This window comes from Bidens hawaiensis, unplaced genomic scaffold (assembly GCF_021521415.1).
Source record: "Bidens hawaiensis isolate Kalapana, Puna unplaced genomic scaffold, B.hawaiensis_p1.1 tig00004192_1, whole genome shotgun sequence".
NCBI classification, from domain to species: Eukaryota; Viridiplantae; Streptophyta; class Magnoliopsida; order Asterales; family Asteraceae; genus Bidens; species Bidens hawaiensis.
This window is the reverse complement of record NW_027491249.1, coordinates 760568-783931: the sequence shown is the minus strand read 5'-3', so window position 1 is coordinate 783931 and position 23364 is coordinate 760568. Positions and strand designations below refer to the sequence as shown.

Sequence of the window (23364 nt, the reverse complement as noted above, 5' to 3'; positions counted from 1 at the left end):
GTGTTCATGAGCCGTTCGTCAACACATTATTTTTATAACAAACGAGCATTAAAAAAGTCTTGTTTGTGTTCGTTCGATTCGTTTACGGCCCTAAAGGGAGAGCTTTCATTCATATTTCATAATAGCACCTAACCCTGGATAAATCAAAAAAGAGTTCGTTGTAACTAGACCAGACGAACTAGTCCAACACCATCTAACGGTCAACCCCTACCATCCCCCACTAATTAATATCACATTCTCTCTCCCACTCTTTCGTTCTTTTCACTCACACTCACATATCTCAACATCATCGCGACTTCACAGTAACATTTACTAGCAGCAGATAATCGTACCTCCGCCATGGCTAACCCCTAACAAACTCACACACACACTGTGCTCGTTATCGTTATCTTCACGTCATGTCATCTTCCAACGATAATAATAATAATAATAATAATAATAATAATAATCAACCGCCTTCTTCTTCTTCTTCGAAGCACCTGTTTCCGTCTACGTCTCTCTCGCTCACTCTCGTAAGTCATCGTTTTCCGTACGATTTTCATACTGTATGTGATTTAGCTTTTATATACGTCGTCGTTTGATTTCGATTTCTGTATGTGATTAATTAGGTTTTATATACGTATGTACGTCGTCGTTTAGCTGCTTCTGCTGAATCGTTTGATTTTGAAACTGTATGTGATTAGGTTTTGTATACTGATGTATCGTTTGATTTCAATTTCTGTATATGATTAGATTTTATATATACGTCGTCATTTGATTTCGTTTCAATTTCTGTAGGTGATTGATTAGGTTTTATATTGTGATTAGGTATGATTTTGATTTTGATACTGTATATGTATGTGATTTAGGTTTTATATACGTCGTCGTTTAACTTCTTATTCTTCTTCCGTATCGTTTGATTTTAGCCTCTCCGTACGGTTTTGATACTGTATGTGATTTGATTAGCTTTTATATGCGTCGTCGTTTAGCTTCCGTATCGTTTGATTTCAAATTCTCCGTTCGATTATTATGATACTGTATGTGATTTAGCTTTTATACACGTCGTCGTTTAGCTTCTTCTGCCGTATCTATTTCAATTTCTGTATGTGATTAGGTTCTATATACGTCGTCGTTTAAGTTATTCCGTACGGTTTGATTTCAATTTCTGTATGTGATTTAGCTTTTATATACATATACGTCGTCGTTTAGCTTCTTCTGCCGTATCGTTGATTAGGTTTTATACGCGTCGTCGTTTTAACTTATTCCGTACGGTTTGATTTTAGAACTGTATGTGATTATTAGGTTCTATATACGTCGTCGTTTAACTAATGATTAGCCTTAGGTGTAATTTTGAACCGTTTGATTTTGTAACGGCAGGGAATATTTCGTGACGGAGATGACGGAGGAGCTAATACGACGGTGACGGAGATCAGTAGTGAGACGTCCGGAGCTGCGAGATCGCGATCGGATGACGAGTTCGATGTGGATCCTGACGTCGATGACGGAGACGACGGAGCTAATGATGATAAGAATAATAATAATAAAAGTAATAAGAAGAGGAAAAAGTACCACCGCCACACCGCTGAACAAATCCGTGAGATGGAAGCGTACGTCCTTCTCCTTTTCTTTTCTTTTCTTTTGTTTTATTATTATTATTTTGCACACAATTATCGATTTGTGCTCGCACTTGATCTGAGTTTATCACGATCATATTATTAGGTTAAGTAGAATTATAATTAGTTAGGTTTCGATAACAGATTAGCGGTGCAATCTGATGCATGGTAAGGAAAACTATTACTAACATTAGGAATGATTAGTGATTTAGTGCAAACAAGCCGAAAGCTCGATTAGGCTCGAGTTTGGCTCCTTTTAACTTACGAGATCTCTAGCTCGGCTCGATTCAAGCTCTTTTTCTAAAGTTCAAGCTCAGCTTGGGCAGGGTCATTTGTTGATTTTTTTTTTGTTAATGTATAAACATTTTTAGTTATTTTTTGTTTATAACATTAGATATTTTATTCATTAATTTTTCTCACTATGTTATATGTAATATGAATGTCTAAAAAATGTTTATAAATTAATAAAAAAATCAATAAGCAAGTCCGCTCAAGTTTAAAAAATGAGCTTGAATCAAGTTGAGCTTGAGCTCTAGTAGTCAAAAAGAGCCAAGCTGGATCGAGCTCGAAAAGTGAAGTTCAGGCTTGTTTATTAAACGAGTTTATTTTAAGGCTCTTAACAAGTTTAATTCGGGCTTTTAAAGAGCCGTCTTGGCTCGTTTGCACCTAAGAATGAATTACAGTGACATCAACATAAATTTACATCACCAGTTAGAAAATTAAGAGCATGTAAATTTACATGGAAGATGAGAACTGTAGAAGCGTTTGAAAATTAAGAGCATGCTAATTTATGAGAGGTGGACAGTCATAATCAAAATAGTGTATAAAAGAATCGTTCAAGAATATGGAGGTCGTTGGGTAAGATGATACATTGAATAGGATCACTAATTCAGCTTTAAGAAAGAACAAAAAAGGGAAGCTACTTAATTGAATATAAAAAATTGAATAAATAAAAGGTCATCATGAATGCCCTTTCTTTTCGCGTATAATTTAATAATAAAGTGTATAGGCCAAAGTCATGAAAGGAGAGGCAACTACTAAACCACAGCATGTGTCTCCGCATATTTTAAAGCACAATATAGTCACATGTGTGTATAACAAATATAAATATTCATTATTCAATGCCATTCAATGTCTTTTGTGTACACTTTACAGATTTGGTCCTTTGAGAGTAGTGGGAAGTCATTACTTTACCTACAAAATTATAATTTTATTCACTTGGTGTTGAATAATCTTCATATAGTTACTTTAACTACAAAATTATATTACTTTACCTAATTTTTTTTAAATAATTACTTTACCTACAATGTTATATTTTTATTCACTTGGTGATGCCATTCTCTATTGATTTGGTTTGGCTTTTATGAAAGAATTGATTTGGTTTGTTAGTCACATATTTTAAAGCACAATATAGTCACATGTGTGTTTAATAAATATAAATATTCAATGTCTTTGTGTACACTTTACAGATTTGGTCCTTTGAGAGTTGTGGGAAGTCATTACTCTACCTAAAAAGTTATGTCTTTATTCACTTGTGTAGAATAATCTTCATAATTATTGATTTGGTGTGGAAAACTTGCATTGATGCATGTATACAGTATACAACATGATTCTTAAAGAACCATTTGTTAGTTTAAATCCTTAACATGCTAGCATGTTGGATATTTATCAGTTTGATTAACGTACAATCTAGTAGGTCAGCATGACATTATGCATGAGTCACTATAGACTAATGGTTGACCTTCAATTTGCAGACTGTTTAAGGAGTCACCTCATCCAGATGAGAAGCAAAGGCAACAGCTAAGCAAACGGTTAGGTCTTCATCCCAGACAAGTAAAGTTCTGGTTTCAAAATCGCCGTACCCAAATCAAGGTGTTCATATTTACTATCATGATATTTAGTTATATGCAACTAATTATCAAATTTCACTTCATATTGTATATTGTTATGTTAAAAAGTGATGGAGAATTTAACTGCGTTGATGTTGCAGGCTATACAGGAACGCCACGAAAATTCGTTATTAAAATCAGAATTGGATAAATTAGGTGAAGAAAATAAGTTATTAAGGGAGACAATCAAGAAGGGTACCTGTACTAATTGTGGTTTTGGTAGTTCTAGTAAGGATGTCACCACATACATTGATGAACAACAACTTCGGGTCGAAAATGCCAAACTTAAAGCTGAGGTTGTACCCTTATCAAACTCAAACCATATTATTAAATGAAAAATAATGATAAACTATCACATGTTTATAAATAATCTGGAGTTTTATGTAGATTGAAAAGCTAAGAACATCAATTGGGAAATATCCACAAGGAGCATCTGCATCACCAACTAACTCATGTTCTGTAACAAATGACTATGAAAACAAAAGCTCATTAGATATGTGTAGTGGGGTATTTGGGCTTGAAAAATCTAGAGTAATGGAGATTGTAAATCTGGCTATGGAAGAGCTTGTACAGATGGCTAGTGCTGGTGAACCACTGTGGGTCAAGAGCTTTGAAACGGGCCGAGAAATACTTAACTATGATGAATACTTGAACAAGTTCTCTACTGCGGATTCAACCAATGTTCAACGGTTAAGATTCATCGAGGCATCTAGAGATAGTGGTCTTATTTTTGCGGATCTCCCACACCTAGTTCAAAGTTTCATGGATGTGGTACGGTTACCTAATTTGGATTAAATGCACTCATACTTTCCTACGGGTCAAAATGGGTCAAAGCGGACATACTTGGTTGGATTGACGTGTTAACACTTTTTTGTTCAATTTAAAGTGTTTTATAAATAATTAATGCTTTAACTATGGTTAGTTATAATATGAAATAATAATCTAATTCTTCAATAAAATGATAAAGGAGGTCGTGCGCATAAAAATTTACTCTCGGTGACTTTCAATCTATTTGGCCCGTTAGACTCATTTGACTTGTTTGAGGTAAAGGCAGCCCAAAAGGCTACAATGATAGAATCTTTAATTTTCTATTTGTAACTAAATGGTTAGTGGCATTTGGTTTATCTTCTACTTGAATTTTCTATTTGATATGATAATATAATGGCAGAATGTTGTTTGGATGTAGTTATTTTGTTCACTTTCTTAAGTGTATCTGTTATTGCAGAAAGAATATGAGGAGATGTTTCCATGCATGATTTCAAAAGCAGCTACCCTTGATGTTATTTCTAATGGGGAAGGTGCTAACAGAAAGGGTGCGGTTCAACTGGTAAGTCAAACAATCTACCTGAATTAGTCAAAGTTGGTTGATATTTGACATTGGTTGCAGATGTTTGCTGAGCTGCAAATGCTAACTCCTTTGGTGGTCACAAGAGAAGTTTATTTTGTTAGATATTCCAAGCAATTAAATGCTGACACATGGGCAATTGTTGACATTTCCATTGACAATGTAGAAAAAAACATCGATGCCTCCTTGGCGAGATGTAGAAAACGTCCATCTGGTTGCATCATTGAGGACAAATCAAATGGTCATTGTAAGGTAAAGCATCATGTTACACAAAATTAATATCATTAGTTATGTTATTTAAGATATATCCAATGTTTTATGTTAGGTGACATGGATAGAGCACTGGGAATGCCAAAAAAGCATCTCTCATTCTATGTTTCGTGCAATTATCAATAGCGGTCTTGCTTTTGGAGCGAGACATTGGTTGACCACACTGCAGCAACAATGCGAGCGCCTCGTGTTCTATCTTGCAACAAATTTTCCTACTAAGGATTCTTTTGGTATTTCAATTTGTGTTAATAATACTTAATAACCTTAAAATTTCGTTACATATATTGTTTATATATGACACGTGGACATTGAATCAGGTATTGCTACACCGGCAGGAAGGAAAAGTATATTAAAACTGGCACAAAGAATGACTTGGAGTTTTAGTAGAGCACTAGGAGCCTCAAGCTATCACTCATGGAAAAAAATACCTAGTAAGACCGGATATGACATACGGGTGGCTTCTAGAAAGAATCTAAATGATCCCGGTGAACCTTTAGGCGTGATACTTTGTGCGGTTTCATCTTTGTGGCTACCGGTTTCTCACACTCTTCTTTTTGATTTCCTAAGAGACGAAACTAGAAGAAATGAGGTATACGCTTAACTACCTTGTTAAACCTTTTTGGTTTCTTTTTATTAATGATGTTAGCATTGTTTGAATTGTCAAGTGGGATATTATGTCAAATGGCGGTCCAGTTCAATCGGTTGCCAGCCTGGCAAAAGGACAAGATCACGGAAATACAGTCTCCATCCATGTAAGATTTGACTTATAGAAGTCAAACTTAAAACTAACTAACCGATAATATTAACTAATATAACTAACTAATTTCAACATATTTCATGCAGACAATGAAGTGGAAGGAGAACATGTGGATGATCCAAGACAGTTGCACAAACGCATACGAATCGATGGTGGTATGTGCACCAGTGGCTATGACCACAATGCAATCAATAATGGCAGGCTGCGACTCTAGCAGTATCGCCATACTACCCTCGGGCTTCTCAATTCTACCAGACGGGATTGAAACACGGCCTTCGGTGATCACATCAAAGGCAGATAATCAAAGTTGGGAATGCGGGTCGTTGCTTACCGTTGGATTTCAAATCTTCACAAGTGACTCACCCGTATCTAAACTTAGTACCGAATCAGTGGATTCGGTTAACACCCTTATTTCAAGCACCTTGCATAATATCAAGACTGGTTTACAATGTGAAGATCACTGATTTTACTGCTTTAATATATATAGATATGCAACAATAATAATTTTCGAGTTTAAGGATAGTATTTTGCCCGCCCGCCTGCCCCATATCCGTAAAATCTGGCTTTTTCCAAGTATTAGGTGAAAATGTCTTGGTACAAGTAAATATTTTGGTGGCTTTTGAAAGTTTAATCAGGTTTGAATCTGTGAAGAAAATTAAGATACTAATTATTGGAGTTATGTGTGTTATAACTTATAACTCTTTGACTATGGATAGTTAATTTACATTCGTAATTGTATACATTTGTGGCTGAATAAATTTTTTGATTTATGTATTACTAATTCTTGAATGCATTTACATAATTCCATATGATATGCATGGCCTTCAAATCTTCAATATTATTGTTGGCACATTTATATGCTCGTACATTATCATGCTAGTTTTGACTATCATTGATCATTTGATATGTTTAACAAATGTTTATAAACTTTATATTTGACGACCAACAAAAAGGCTTTTATTAATGAGAAGCTAGAAAGCCATTCTCGGCGGTTACATAAGAGCCATGGCTCTTTCGTAGCCAGAATTTCAACTTTTTGGCTACATAGAAGCCAGCTTTGCCACCCAAAGGAGAAAACGGATTACCAACCTTTTGGCTATAGAAGAGCCCGTTCTCCTCTGTAGCCACTAGCTAAGGTGTTCGTCAACTCTCTTGTAATCCAGTTAGTCATCGGTAAGATGTTGGTTGAATATTATGTAAATTCAAAATAGATTTCTTCTCTGTCATTATATCAATCTTTAGTTAGGTTTTCTTGGATTTGATTGTTTGTGAAAAATGAAAAGTTGATGTCTATTTTATAAAAAAAATCTTCATTAACCTGATTATTTTGAAAATTCTCTCCAATATAAAATTTTGGTGTATTGGTTCTTATTAATCCCAACTATCATTTTTTGGTCGCTGCCAGCCCCAACTAAGGAATTGAGACGGTCCTAACTTTTAACGTATTTGTTCCAATGGTCCATGACTAACAAAATCCTAGCGTCGTTACTTGTAGGCCATCGGAAAAGTCACATTTTTGTCGGTAAACTCAATCTGAACAACACCACCACCGCCACTAATCGACTCACGACCAACCAACCACCACCATTTGAGCACCACTAATCGATTCTGACAATGGTTCTAGGGTTCCGTCGACCTCAATAATTGAGCATTTTACTAGAAAAAGGTTCTGACGGCCCGATCTAAAGTACGTTACAAAGATGTTTGGGACGAAAATGTTGAGTTTTCCCCAAAAAGTGTGAGTTTTCCCGCCAAAAACGTTTTTCCGACGACCTACAATTAACGACGTTAGGATTCTGTTAGTCACGGTTCTCACGGACCATTGGGAACAAATACATTAGTAAATGGGACCATCAACAGCCAATTCGTTTGTTGAGACCGATTTAAAAGTTAATAGTGGATTAATAAAAACAAATAAACCAGAAACTTAGAATAACACGTGGCTGCCACGTTGCTTTCCACCATGCATTTCAGACACATTACAGTGTGCATATTCAGAAGACAAAATTTTCAATCTACTTCGTAAATTCCATGTATTGCACGTATATTATATATATCACAAAAGGCCAAATTAAGATTGGTTCAAGAGAGAGATGATAAACAAATATAGATGGATGCCATCATAATTAATTAAAAAGGAAATACATATAGAAAATGCAAATATAATAGAAAAATAAACATCAAGTAGTTAATAATAATTACTTTTTTTTAACTATCTTACTAATAAAGTCGATCGTTTAGGCTATCCATGGGTGGCGCCCATAGGCGGATGTAGCATAGTGGCAATGGTATTCCGGGATGCCACTAAAGTTTCACGGTGAAATGTATTTTTTTTTCTTTTTTTTTCGTTTTATATGTAGGATTCCCTTGAATAAATATTAGGATATCTTTGAACAAAAGTATTTGTCACCTTAAAAAAATTCTTATCAATTAAAAGCTCATATTTAGCAAAAAAAAAAAAAAAAGTAATTAAAGGCCCAATGTTAAGAAAAATCCACTTCTTGTAGATGACATAAAAGATCATAAATCAAAGAAATAAATAGTAACCGAGACTTTTTGTTGTAGAATGGTTTGATAAATAACCGTATTTAGAGTATAGTACTAAAATTTACGAAAAAAGAGAAATCTATTAGGTATAACTTTGATTATTATTGTGTTTTTCATTTACCTTGTATGAACGTGCACTAACAAAAATAAGTTTTGATACCCCTAAATATTTTTCTCTAGATCCATCTCTGGTAGCGCCTTTGCCACCTCACAACCATTTTAACGAAATTTCATCCACCAAATCACAATTCACAACACCACTATCATCCTTGGGTGTCATTTGGGTAGGTTGAGCCCACTTTTCTTCACCAATCACATTTATTTTTAAGTTTTTATTTTATTTAAATATTTGTTAAATAACAACATGATAGTAAAGGGTGCCAGTTTAGTTAAAGCCATCATCTATGTGGCAAGGTGTTATATGTACGTTTTTGTTAGCTCTTTTTGTTAGCTCATAACATATAGGCTTATAACAAATATTTCATGTTTTTTAAGAAAAAGTAAATTACTGTTCTAGTCAATATGATTTGGCTAATTTCACAATTTTAGTCAATAAAAGAATATTCTAACAAATTAGGGTATGCGGTTTAAGTTCTATCACAATAAATTATGGTTTGTGAAAAGACGTTTTTCTACGGAAAGGGTTAAAGAGGCCAAATCACATAGATCAAAACTGTAATCTACTCTTTCTTAAAATAGATTTTCTTTTAACAACAATCTATCCTACTCCTAAAAATAATACACCAATGTTCACCACGAGACTCGAGTACTCAAACCCATGACATATATTAAATTAAATCTATTTAGAAAATGAGGTTAGTAAAGTTATTTAAAGACACTTGTTAATAATACATATATATTAAATAAACTTATAAAATCATTTAAAAATTAATATGAAAACACTCCATCAATTCATCTATATAAGCATAACAAAGAACCGTTTGTTACAACTTACAACTTGTTCCCAATGGCTTCACTTCCTGTCATTAACTTGTCTACAAACAACTCGAACTTGAGTTCGAGCTCTTGGGCAACAACATGCGGTGAAGTGACACGTGCACTCGAAGAATACGGGTGTTTCATAGCCGAATATGATGGGGTGTCTTCACAACTTCATGATGCAATTTTTGTTGCATCACAACAAGTGCTGGATCTTCCACATGAAGTCAAAACATTAAACACTTCAGATGAAGCAGGTCATGGCTATGTTGGCAAGTTACCTCTTAATCCGAGTTTTGAAAGACTAAGCATTGAAAATGCAACTACTAAACAAGGAGTTGAAATGTTTACAAAACTCATGTGGCCCTTTGGAAATGACCCTTTTAGGTATTTATGTGTATAATCCTACATAATTTCTAATGTTGAATGTTTACATGGCCTCGATCTAGTGTGGCACTCATGATTTGGAAATATTATAATACAAATATGAGTGTGCAAATGAGCCGAGCTGAGCCTAAGCTCGACTAGGCTCGAGCTCGGCTCGTTTAACTTACACAGAGATCGAGCTCGGCTCGTTTCAAGCTCTATTTTCGAAGCTCGAGCTCAGCTCAGGCTCGGCTCGTTTACTATTTATCAATTATTTTTTATAAAATTATAATTATTTTTATATTATAATTTTATGTATAAAATAATATATATTATTTAGTTATTTTTATTAATTTCATAACATATATATTATATATTAATCAATAATTATTAAATATATATTTTAAAAAATTATATAAATGACATGCTCATTTAGGCTCGCGAGCCAACTCGATCTCGATAAGTGAAGCTCGGGCTTGGGCTCGATTAAGCTCGGATCGATCGAGCTTTTTAACAAGCTGATCTCGAGTAGCTCGTGAGCAGCTCGGCTCGTTTGCAACTCTACGAAGAATTAAAATAGTTAGAGGCCACATGTTTGACATGGTTCACTCAAAACAGATTGTGTGTCTCATCTAAAGCGTGTATGTGGTATCTCTCCAAAGATATAACAATAAGCAGCATTTTGTACTATTGGAGTTGACCAATGAACCTGTAATTCACTTGAAAAAAAAAATGTCTTTAGTTACTAGGAATGATTTGTGTATTTTATATATTTGAGTCATTTACAAAGTCTCTAAAAGCTTAGGTTCTAGTAAAAATGGTTACATATAATTATTTGTGTACAATTTCTTAGTTTGTTTGAGGTAAAAAAAAATAATAAAAATAATAAAAATCTTCATATTTTTCACTTAACATGGATCTATATTCAATACTTACATAAAACTTATGATTCGCACGTTTTAGTGAAACTGCATTGACGTTTACAAAGGCGGTGGCGGAACTAGAGGCGATAGTAATGAGAATGGTGGCAAAAAGTTATGGAGTCGAGCAACACTACGCGTCGCTCCTTGGGTCGACAGAGTATATCCTTAAATTCAATAAATTCCACAACCGTTTAGGGGATGAGCCACATTCGGGTCTCATTCCTCACACGGATAAGAGTTTCATAACGATTATCCATCAAAAAGAGCACGGAAAGGGCTTAGAGATTCAGACAAAGGATGAGAAATGGGTTGAAGTTGATCTTTCACCCTTGTGTTTCATAGTCATGGTTGGGGATGTTTGCATGGTAACTTGTTACTTGTGTAAATATGACACGCACACACGCATAAGTAAACTTGTCACAAAAACCATCTTTAACTTAAAAGCTCGAGAAAACCACTTTAAACACAAACTTTTTAAATTTTTATATTTCATTCGTGTTATATGTTATTAATCTTTGCCAAAACAAAAGGGGGAAAAATATGTGTAGATTCCAGAAATTCATATATGTATCTTTTACGAGGTAAATATTATGTACATACGAGCTACGTATATGTATTTTCGTGAACTACATATACCTTTTTTTATTTCCTTTTAGTTTGGCAAAAATTAATAATATATAAATAGAATAAAAATGAAAAAAAAAGGTTTGCTTTAAAAAAAAAATTTATACCTTCCCTGTATATGGGGATGGTATAACGAAGCTCTCTCTTTTTCTTTTTTTCTTTTTTTTTTGGTGAGAACATCGATTTTTTATTTTTAACTTTAAAAAGTTTTATAATACAAGGAAATAGTTGAATAAAGCATAACGTTTATTCATAACTTCAAAAATTAAAAAATTATGCATATAACGTAAAAAAAATGTTTATAGAACGTTCTTAACATTTGTAAGTCATGTATAGTTTATATTATCGACACATGTGTAGTCTCAATGTTTTCACGTACTTAATATACGCATTTGTAGGTAAAAAGTATGAACCGTTGATAATTAAGAAAGTATACATATTTGATTGTTTTTATATTAACTTTGAATTTTGTTAGGCATGGACAAATGGAAGAATGGAAGCACCATTCCACAGGGTGATGATGCAAGGGAAGAAAGATCGATTTTCGATGGTGGTATCGTCGTATATCCGAGATCTCAAGATCCAGGCACCTCAAGAACTGGTTGATGAAGATCACCCTGTGAAGTATAAGCCATTTGATCACTACAAATATATTAATTACCATACTAATGTTAATGGTAGAAAACTTAAATATCCCCTCAAAGTCTACTGTGGACTTTAATCTAATTTCGATCTCTTTTCTTGTTATTGTATGTGTTACTTATGAAATAATCACCCTTTCAAGTTTTATCACTTTCGGTAGAATGTCTAGTTGTGTAAAACTAATAGTTCATATCGTATACTCAGTCTCAGGAGCAGATTCAGAAATATTTTCTCTTTTTTGCCCTAATTGAAAACTGAAATCGTTTCAAATTAAAAATGGGTATTGAACTGAATTCAACTGATTAAACTAGTTTATTTAGTTTATTCTATGTGGTTATCCGATTATTCCGGCTATTATTCGGTTTATTTGATTAATTCTATTTTGTTATCCGAATAACCAAGATTTGTGGAACCTATAATCGTACCAAAAACAAAATTCACAACTCGTTTTGGCTTTTCCGATTCAGGTACGGTTCGGTTTTATGTTTTCCTTTTTCACACCCCTACTCTTATTACTATTTATTAGTTTTTTGAGCTATGACACGTCAAACCAATTTAAACGTCACAAAATTAAGTTTTCTCTCCTAAAATTAAACCTTCACTCCTTTTTTTTCCCATATTATTTTAGTATCAAGAACTTATACATCACAAAATAAAGAATTTGGTTTGTTCTTTTTATTTCATCAGATCACAATAAACTAATAATACCCAAAGGGTATAAAACTATAAATACATAGGTAAAACTAAATAAAGAAAAGAAATCACTAATAAGTAAAAGATCAAGAACATAAATAATTCTCTCTTTTTATACTCCCCGCAAGTTGGAGCATGAAGATCACAAATGCCCTGGATACAACGGATTGCCTTTTCGATTTCCAAGAAATAGGAGCCCCTCCTAGAAGTAAAGCATAACCAGTTCGTGATCGTCTTGTATATTGACACCCAAGCCAATCCGAATCGGTATACCCAATGAGATTCACCCCACCACTCTTTGAAAGTAAAATACCTTAACCAGGAGTGGACTTCAAGTATCTGAGAACTCTTATAGCTGCTTCCATATGATTGTTTCGAGGATCAGCAACGAATTGACTAAGAACATTGACAGAATAAGTAATGTTGGGTCTAGTGGCTTATAAATAGAGAAGCCGACCCACTAATCGTCTATACTTTCCAACATCAACAGACACTTCTTCATCGTCCCTACCAAGTTTAGTGTTTTGTTCCATAGGAAAAGCACCTGGTTTACAACACAGCATACCACTATCTTTCAGAATGTCAGTCACATACTTTCTTTGACTGAGGATAAGGACATCTTTTGTCCATGCAACTTTGATTCCTAGAAAATATTTTAGAACACCGAGGTCTTTTATGCTGAATTTTCTATCAAGAAAACTCTTTGTTTCTTCAATTTTCTTTGAGCTGTTACCCACTATGAGAACATCGTCTACATAAATAAGAACTGCCACAAATGTACTTGTTGTTTTAAATATAAAAAGTGAGTGATCAGGTTTAGACTGTTCAAAGCCAAATTCGTGCAAAGCAGATGTAAGCTTTTGATACCAATTTCTGGATGCTTGCTTCAGGCCATAAAGGGATTTCTTTAGCTTGCAAACCTTTGTTTCCTTACCTTTGTTAAAACCTTGTGGGATCTTCATATAAATTTCTTCGTCCAGTCACCATGCAAAAATGCATTATTGACATCCAACTGATGAATTATCCAGTTCTTTTTTACCGCAACTGTCAAGAGTGTACGGACGGTAACAAGTTTTGCAACCGGGGCAAAGGTCTCATGGAAGTCAATTCCTTCCATTTGAGTAAAACCCCTTGCCACCAACCTTGCTTTGTATCTTTCTATCCCTTCGTTTGGCTTGTACTTTAACTTATACACCCACTTTGAGTCTATGGCTCGTTTTCCCTTCAGTAAGTCCTCAAGAGTCCACGTGCCATTAGTCTCAAGTTCTTGTATTTATTTCTTCATTGCCTATTTCCAATTTTCATTCTGAACTGCTTGCTTAAAATTCTTTGGCTCATCATTTAAACTGATGGCCGTCAAAAAGGCTTTATGTGAATCAGAAAATTTATCATATGAAATAAAATTGGCAATAGGGTGTACCGTCAAGGATTGTTGATTGGACTCGGGTGAAGCTTGATCAATAGATGGTGGGAGATTCACAACATAATCATTCAGTCGAGCAGGACGAGTTCTGGTTCGTTTTTCCTTGACGGTCTCTTCATTTCTTGAACCTGTTTTGGTCGTGGGTTCGGTTGCATTGGCTTGCCCAATGTCTTCAGTTTGGGTCATGAGTTCGGACACTTGGGGTAGCCCTTCGTTTTATGGAAAATTGCCACCATCTGTATCATTTTGCATGACAACATCACCTTCATGCGTATTCTCGTCCTCATCATCGCTTAGGCTATCAAGTTCCGACCTGTTTTCTTTATGTAAATAATTTGTGTTTTCGTACGGATTTTGATCATCATAGTACCATATTGGAAACTCAAAAATTTCTGGCTCTTCATCTTTCTCTTGGTGAATTTGCGAGTCATGGGGAAACGTGTTTTCAACAAACCTTACCTCTCTAGATACAATTATCTTTCCTTTCTTTAAATCATAAATCTTGTAGCCCTTGGTACCCGGTAGATAACCCAAGAATATTCCTGGTTTCCCTCGTTTTTCAAACTTGTCACCCCTCGTTTCAGTACTACGATAATATGCAAGGCACCCAAAAACCTTTAAACTTTCATAATCGGGTTTTTGTCCATAGACAAGTTCATAAGGGGTCTTATTTTCAATGACTTCTGAAGGAAGTCGACTTATAATGTAGGCTGCTGTCATGATGTATTTTCCCTAAAAATGTGTGGGTAATTTAGCTTCAAATTTCAAAGCCCTTGCCGTTTCAAGAAGATTATGGTGTTTTCGTTCCACCACTCCATTTTGTTGTGGGGTATGTGGGCATGTGGTCTCTAGAAGAATACCATTCTCTGTGTAAAAATTGAGCATTCTGCTCGAGGTAAATTCACCTCCATTGTCACTTCTAATTCTGTTGACAGCTTTATTAAATTGTGTATAAATCATTTTATGAAAAGCAACTAAACGATCACTTGCTTCTGACTTATGTTTCAAAAGGAATACCCACACAGACCGACTAAAATCATCCACTATGGTTAAAAAATAGTTGGCACCTGTGAGTGAAGGAATTCTATATCTTCCCCAAATATCACAATGTAAAAGCTCAAAACAACTTTGGGTTTTTATTGAGCTTATCGAAAAAGGTAACCTGGTAAACTTAGCCCTACTGCAAGAATCACAAAACGTACCGTTTGTTTCCGAAGAGTCATTCTTAACAAAATCCAAAAGGAAAAGTTTTCCATGCGAAGCATGCCCAAGGCGCTTATGCCATAAATCACTAACAATTGCCATTGCTTTTCTCTCGCTTCCCACCATGCTCATTTGATAGAGTCCCTGCTTACATTTACCCAGCCCAATCAACCTCCTCGAGCTCAAGGAACGCATGACACAAAATTCAGGGAAAAATGTTACAGCACACTGCAAATCAATCGCTAGACGGCTGACAGATAAGAGATTGCATGTAAATGTTGGGACATGTAAAACATTCTTAATTTGTATTCTATTGGGTAAAATGCATGACCCTCTTCCTTCGACTGGAATGGATGAACCGTTAGGTATAGTAACGGGCAACTCATATGTATTTTTCAAATCATTATTAAACCAATCATGCCTGTGAGTTATGTGAGCGGTAGCACCCGAATCCAAAACCCACTTGCTACTAGTGTTGAATTTACCTTCCATGTTAGTGAGGATGATGAGACCTTGTTTTAACCAGAGCCTTTAATAGCCACCACATAAAAAAACACCTTTACCAACTACTAGTTTTCTATTACAGCCACTACTAACTTTGATAGCTAATTCCAAAAAAATAAGCAATCATATGGAAGATGCAAACAAACAGAGAAGAACCCTATGTAGTTGCCAAATATGTGGAGTTCGATCCACAAATAAGAGCCAACAAAGTACAAGGCAATTTAATATTGTACCTTAGAATTTTTTTTTTCTTCATAGCAAAATTTGATCAAAAAAAAAACGAAACAATTTAATGTTGAACAAAAAAAAAAACCAACAAGGGTCAAAGCCGGTGGTGTTTATTGATATAACGAAATCCCGTGTATATTTTATTAGTTTTGGTCGGTTTCTCGTAATATTTGTATACTACTAACTTAGTTTTATGTTTTAGGTTTCGGGTTATAGTTCCGGTGAAAAGAGGGCGAAAAACGAGCAAAAACAAGCCGAACCGGAGAACCGACGCGTCAGGAAACGAACCGGGACGAACCAAGAAGTGAACCGGACCAGCAGAACGAACCAGACCCCCCCCCCTTGGGCCGGTACGCCGCGCGACGGGGGAGGGGAGCCCCGCCGCGGTGGTGAAGACGGTGCCCGGATTCAAGAAACTTCGATCGTTGGCCGACTTAACCTATTTTTGGACTCCTGTTGCCTATATAAAGACCCTAAACTCACCATTAATCATACCTTAACCCCACATCCGAATTTGGTGAGTTCCGAGGCGACCAAGACGAGTTTTCAGCAGCTTTGGAGTCGGAGAATCAGTTGGCGTTGCGCATATTGGTTGAAGGCGAAGAACACGGGTTCTATCTGTTATTTCTTTCGTTTTCATTATTTTATCGCCATGAATTCTTACTTGTTTGTTTCGTTTAATTTTAAGATGCTAGGCTAAACGTTATAGACTGCCTAGGCTTATGATGAACTTATCTTAATGTTTTGATTTGACTTGGGATTTATTTACATTATGGTTTTTATGATTTAGTAAAAGATTGTCTATAATTAATTGATGCGTATGGATGCTTAGGATTGTTTGATAAGTTTTATTTCATAATTTTCCTTGATTATTGTTTGTCATATGATAGGATTGCTATTAGGTCAATTACTTTGTGTTCTTGATTATTTTATGATTTGATTTCGCGATAAGATCATAGGAATAATATTGTTAAATAAACCTAAGTATGTTGCTAACCTAAAATCTGTAAAGTGCTAGGTTATTGATAAGTCTTTACTACTTAATCTTGCTAGATTTAGTTCTTCGTAAGGAGTCTGTCTAAGGTTGATTATTTATTATTGTTTATCAAATCAATTAAGTATAGTAAATTGCCTTTGATTTCCGCACTATAAGGTAGGATTTCGTATAAAAGAACTAAATTAGAAACAATTGGGTGACCGTAAGCGAACTTGATTTTTAATACTGGCGTGCGTTAAAACATGTTAGAAACTCTTGAGAACGATCAGGGGTCCTATTCGAGTTTTCTTTTAAGTGTCTATTTTACGATCCCAGTCCATAACTAAGTATTTTCCCGAGTCAAGTCATTACTAAAATTTAAGGGAGTCTAGCCTAGGTAGTTTTCTCATCATTATCTTATTTTCATAACAAACTTTGCTTTCGTTTAAATTACTTGTTTTCTTAATTATTTTTAATTATAGTATTAAATTAGTATTTTAATTAAAAATCCCCCAAACAAATATAATTAATAAATCGTGTTTTGTAGTCGAGACTAATTAGCTAATAAACGTAATTTAAAGAGTTTCGTGGGTTCGATATCCGGACTTACTTAGCTTTACTAGAGTCGATCGGTTCACTTGCCTGTTAGTAGTTTAGTCGAGTTTTAGAGAGTCTAAAGTATTACTTAGTGTCTATTTTTAGTTAAATTAGTTAATAATTATTAAACTACTTCAAGCACTTCAAGTTTTTGGCGCCGCTGCCTGGGACTCTTGGCAATTGCGTTATTAGCTTTGATTGGACCTACTTGCTACATACGTGCTATTTGTTTCGTTTTGTTTGAGTCGTAGGAGTCTAAATTAAGTCTTGTTTGTTTATTTATTGTTAGTATTATAGTCACTATATTAGAAACTGCTTGCTCGGTCTTGTGCATTTTTGTAGGTATATGCCACATCTGCGTTCGCAAGGACCACCGTTGGATTGCTTTGGATCTACTCAGTTGAAGTCCGAGGCAAGTTCAAGTTCATCATCGTCTGAAAAGCAACCGATCACTATAGATACTTCATCGAAATCATCACCCACAAATTCACCTGTAAATTCGCCACCACCAAGTCCTAGACCCGCTCCGATGGCCGAGAATAACCGAACCGTGTACCAGGAAGCTTTTGAAGGGTTCCATGGAGATCACTCACCCATTTTCGCTCCCGACATTAACAACCCTAACTTGTGGCAAATCCCATCCTATGTCATGAACAACATCACCAATCACCACCAGTTCCATGGCCGTGAAGATGAAGATGCACCGGCACACATCAACCGTCTGACCCGTGTGTTCAAAACGTTCAACTTGCAAGGTGCTAACCGGGATGCGATCTTCCTTCACTTGTTCCCGTTTACACTTTCAGATCGTGCCGCCACTTGGCTCGATTCACAACCTGCTGGAATATTCACCACATGGGAGGCGCTTCGCAATGCATTCCTCAAGAAGTACTTCCCATCTGCTAAGGCCTCTCGCCTCCGTGATCAGATTCACTCCTTCCACATGGAGCCGGATGAGCCATACTACCAAGCTTGGGAGCGTTTTCAGAATCTGTTGTCCCGTTGTTCGCAACATGGTCTCACACCTTGGGCCCTTGTTGAGAAGTTTTACAATGGGCTTACTTATGAGGCTCAGGCGAGGTTTGACACAGTTGCTGGGGGTAATCTGATGGACAGGAAAAACGTGACCGAGTGTAACGAGATGTTTGGAAGTTTCGTGCAATCTGAGTACGCAAAGAAGCCACGAGGTGGGAATTCTAATCCCGCCACCAATACACCCTCATTTGCTCGATGTGTGCACCAGGTTAATCTGGATACTGGTATGGCTGCTGCTTTGGAGAATCTCACCTGAGAGATAAAAGAGTTAAAGACTAAGGTGGATAAGTGTGAGATGTGTAGAGGTGGTCATGGTATGCTGGATTGTCCATTGATGAATAATCAAGATGTTGATTTTGTGGCTGGTCAGAACAGGTTACCTAATGCTTACAACAACAACAATCAGAACTGGAACAGCTACAAGAATCAGAATCAAGGGCAAGGTAACTCGAACTGGCGTCCGACTGGTGGGCCACTTGGTTTCCAAGCTCCCTATAACCGAAATCAGGGACAGTATAACAATGAAGGTTCTAATGGTCAAAGTTCGAATAATGTGCCGGATCTGAGTAAGACGTTGGACGAGATAATGCAGCATATGGTTACTAGAGATCAAGCCACTCAAAAGACGCTTGCCGATCATGATCTACTTTTGAAGAATCAACAATCAGCTATGCTCGACATGCAGCGAAGCATTGGTGATCTTGCTCGACAATTGAATGAAAGACCTTCGGGACAGTTTTCAGGTTCTACTTAGCAGAATCCGGCCGCTCAAATAAAGGCGATTACTACTCCTAGCGGCAGGGTTTTGGGTCCCGAGGTGCGAAGGAATGAGGTTGAAGTGGAAGAAGATGAGGTGATGGATGAAGAGATCGAGATGGAAGTACCGGGTAAAGTTCAGAACACCGCATCAGTTGCACCACCAGTAGAGAAGAAGTCGGTTGAAGTCCGGCCATCACCTTTGATTGACCATGCTCGTATCCCATATCCCGCTCGCGCGAAACACCAGAAGTATACGCGGGAGTATGGGCACTTTCTTGATATGCTCCGACAGTTAAAGATTAACCTCCCGTTCATTGAAGCCCTCCAACACATGCCGAAATACGCGAAGTTTTTGAAGGACCTGTTGAAAAGGAAAGATAGGTTGGGAGAGGTGTCATTGATTCCCCTTATGGGAGATTGTTCGGCGGTAGTGTTGAACCGCGTGCCCGAGAAGTTGTCGGATCCGGGTGTGTTTTCGATTCCAGTTTTGTTTGGTAGTGATGCGATGAGCCATGCATTGGCGGATTTGGGTGTGAGTATTAATTTAATGCCTTATTCTTTGTATGAGAAGTTGGAGTTAGGCGAGCTTACACCGACTCGCATGTCTTTATCGTTAGCCGATCATTCGGTTAAGTATCTGCGAGACATTATTGAGAACCTGCTAGTAAAGGTGTATAAATTCGTGTTTCCGGTAGATTTTGTGGTGCTTGACATGGAGGCCGACGAGAAAGTTCCCATTATTCTTGGTCGTTCGTTTTTATGTACTGTGAAGGCACTTATCGATGTGTATGATGGGAAGATCACGCTTCGGGTTGGTGATGACAATGTTACTTATGATGTCGCAAGGTCGATGAAGCACCCGAGTGACCAAGATGATTTCAGTGGTCCATGCCATTCGGTTTATTTTATTAACTCCTTTATTTCAGGTATGGATAAATGCTTTGAGTACATTTGTGGTACGGATCTCGTGGGAAGTAATGGTGTGGTCGATTGTGACGATTTGGTTAAGGATGAGTTGTGTGAGAACGATTCGGTTTGTGATGAGATGGCCGAGATTTCGGGGCTGCCTGAGATGATAGAGGTGAATGAGATTAGTTGTGAGATTGAGGGAGACCCCGTGGAGAAACCCGCTCCGTTGGAGTTGAAAGTACTCCCGTCACACTTGGAGTATGCGTATCTTGACGAGGGCTCGAACTTGCCCGTCATTGTGTCGTCTAAGCTAACAGAAGAACAAAAGACGAAGTTGATAGACGTGTTGAAGCTACATAAGGGGGCGATTGCATGGAGACTTTCCGATATTCAAGGTATTAGCGCCGCTTATTGCACGCATCGGATTCTAATGGAGGATGAGTACAAGCCGGTAGTGCAACCACAAAGACGTCTCAATCCAAATATGCAAGAGGTGGTGAAGAAGGAAGTATTGAAGTTGATGGATGCCGGGATGATTTACCCAATTTCCGACTCTCCATGGGTGAGCCCGACCCAAGTTGTTCCGAAGAAAGGTGGTATGACCGTGGTGATGAATGAGAAGAATGAGCTAATCCCTTCGCGTACGGTTACCGGTTGGCGTGTGTGTATTGATTATAAGAGGTTGAATGATGCCACTCGGAAAGACCACTTTCCGTTGCTGTTTATTGATCAGATGTTGGAGCGGTTGGCAGGTCAAAAAGTTCTATTGTTTTCTTGATGATTTTTCGGGATATTTTCAAATTCCCACTGCACCGGAAGACCAAGAGAAGACGACTTTCACATGTCCTTATGGCACGTTTGCGTACCGTCGCATGCCGTTTGGACTATGTAACGCTCTGGCCACATTTCAGCGTTGTATGGTGGCCATCTTTCAAGATATGATAGAGACGTCCATGGAGGTGTTTATGGATGATTTTTTGGTTTACGGTAATTCTTTCGATCAATGTTTGGCTAATCTTGAGAAGATGTTGAAGAGGTGTATCGAAACGAAGTTGATGCTAAATTGGGAAAAATGCCATTTTATGGTAACGGAAGGGATCGTATTGGGTCATAAGATATCAAGAGATGGTATTGAGGTGGATCGGGCGACGATTGATACTATAAGTAGGCTTCCTCCACCGATGAACGTGAAGGCGATTAGGAGTTTCTTGGGCCATGAGGGGTTCTATCGGCGATTCATCAAAGATTTTTCCAAAATTACCCGCCCGATGACCCGACTCCTCGAGAAAGATGTGCCATTTGTGTTTGATGATGAGTGTGTGAAAGCGTTCACGTATTTGAAAGAGAAGCTCGTAAGTGCTCCTATTCTTTGTTCTCCCTATTGGAGTTTGCCGTTCAAGCTCATGTGCGATGCTAGTGATTATGCGGTTGCAGCGGTTTTGGGGCAAAGGAGAGATAAGCATTTTCACCCTATCTATTATGCTAGCAAGATGTTGAATGATGCATAAGAGAACTACACCACCACCGAGAAGGAGCTTTTAGCCATTGTTTTCGCATGTGACAAGTTCCGCTCGTATCTCGTGCTTTCAAAGACCACTGTTTTTACCGATCATGCAGCCTTACGTTTTCTCTTTCACAAGAAACACGCGAAACCTCGTCTTATACGGTGGATTCTTCTACTTTCCGAGTTTGACATCAAGATTAAAGATAAAAGGTGTGCGGAGAACGTAGCGGCCGATCATCTATCCCGCTTAGAAAACCCGAGGAGAGAGGAGTTGCGTGAGGAGGATATTGGAGATATATTTCCTCACGAGTCGATCAATTTTGTTGCGGCTGAGAAGCAAGGTATGCCATGGTTCACTGATTTTGCTAATTATTTGGCTAATTGTTTTATTTTGGAGGGTATGACTACGCAACAAAAGAGGAAGTTTTTCCGGGATCTTAATCGGTATGTGTGGGATGACCCGTTTTTGTTCAAGATTGGCGGTGATCGGATTCTAAGGAGACGTGTGACGAAAGAAGAAGGTTGGGATATTCTCAAGCATGTTCATGATGGGTTGACTAGAGGTCATCATGGTGCGCATGCTACCATGCAGAAGGTGTTTGATAGTGGTTTCTATTGGCCGACAGTTGTTAAAGATGCTGAAGAGTTTGTGAAGCTTTGTGATGCATGCCAAATAACAGGTAATATTTCATCCAAGAATGAGATGCCTCAAAACCCCATACAAATTCTTAAAATATTTGATGTTTGGGGCATCGACTTCATGGGACCGTTTCCCACGTCAAATGGTAATAAGTATATCTTAATGGCGATTGATTATGTGTCAAAGTGGGTGGAAGCCCAAGCGTTGGCCACAAATGATGCACGAGTTGTTGTGAGGTTTCTTAAGAAGTTGTTCACTCGTTTCAGTATTCCGAGAGCTATTATTAGTGATCGGGGAACCCGTTTTTGTAATACCATCATGGAGGAGGCGTTAGCTTGTTATGGAGTTACTCATCGTACCTCTACTGCTTATCACCCTCAAACGAATGGTCAAGTCGAGAATGCAAATCGAGGGGTGAAGAGGATTTTGGAAAAGACGGTTGGGGCTAGTCGAAAGGATTGGTCGGAAAAGTTAGATGATGCGTTGTGGGCATTTCGGACCGCGTACAAGACTCCGTTGGGTACTACACTGTTTATGCTTGTTTATGGTAAGTCTTGCCATCTTCCGGTTGAGTTGGAGCATCGTGCTTATTGGGCATTGAAGACGGTGAATGTCGATCTTACCGAAGCTGCGAGGAAAAGGTATTTTCAGATTCATGAGTTGAAAGAGCTTCGGGACGAAGCATATTCTCGATCGTTGAACATCAAAGAAAAGATGAAAGCATTACACGATCGACATTTAACAGGCGGAAAAGAGTTTAAGAAAGGAGATAAGGTACTATTATTTAACTCTCGTTTGAAGTTGTTTGCAGAAAAGTTGAAATCGAAGTGGTCGGGACCATATTTGGTGAAAGAATTTTTCCCGTATGGAATGGTGGAGTTGGAGAATCCGGATATTGGAACGTCCTGGAAGGTGAACGGTCATCGTTTGAAGCATTATCTTGGAGGACCGGAGGAATCAATCGAGAGGGAGGACACTCCCCTCGATCCGTCGCAGTGA

General features: G+C 37.3%; 2 protein-coding genes and 1 pseudogene across 3 annotated transcripts; all 3 read left to right on the top strand.

Annotated features, from left to right (window-relative positions):
- The first annotated feature begins 398 nt into the window (after positions 1-398).
- Positions 399-6336, top strand: LOC143625662 (homeobox-leucine zipper protein GLABRA 2-like). 2 transcript variants are annotated; one of them, XM_077095944.1, is made up of 11 exons: positions 399-512; positions 1357-1586; positions 3347-3464; positions 3583-3777; positions 3869-4252; positions 4707-4808; positions 4869-5078; positions 5152-5326; positions 5414-5685; positions 5762-5848; positions 5940-6336. In XM_077095944.1, the coding sequence occupies exons 1-11, from the start codon at positions 399-401 to the stop codon at positions 6315-6317; spliced, it is 2265 nt and encodes a 754-aa protein (XP_076952059.1). In that variant the 3' UTR covers positions 6318-6336. The 2 variants fall into 2 exon arrangements, with proteins under 2 accessions (XP_076952059.1, XP_076952061.1); XM_077095946.1 differs by having other exon boundaries at positions 441-522; positions 1376-1586; positions 5940-6335.
- A 3031-nt stretch (positions 6337-9367) lies between these two features.
- On the top strand, positions 9368-11973 carry LOC143625640 (putative 2-oxoglutarate-dependent dioxygenase AOP1). The gene is made up of 3 exons (XM_077095922.1): positions 9368-9726; positions 10669-10993; positions 11728-11973. The coding sequence occupies exons 1-3, from the start codon at positions 9368-9370 to the stop codon at positions 11971-11973; spliced, it is 930 nt and encodes a 309-aa protein (XP_076952037.1).
- A 7436-nt stretch (positions 11974-19409) lies between these two features.
- LOC143625687 (uncharacterized) lies at positions 19410-23364 on the top strand (annotated as a pseudogene).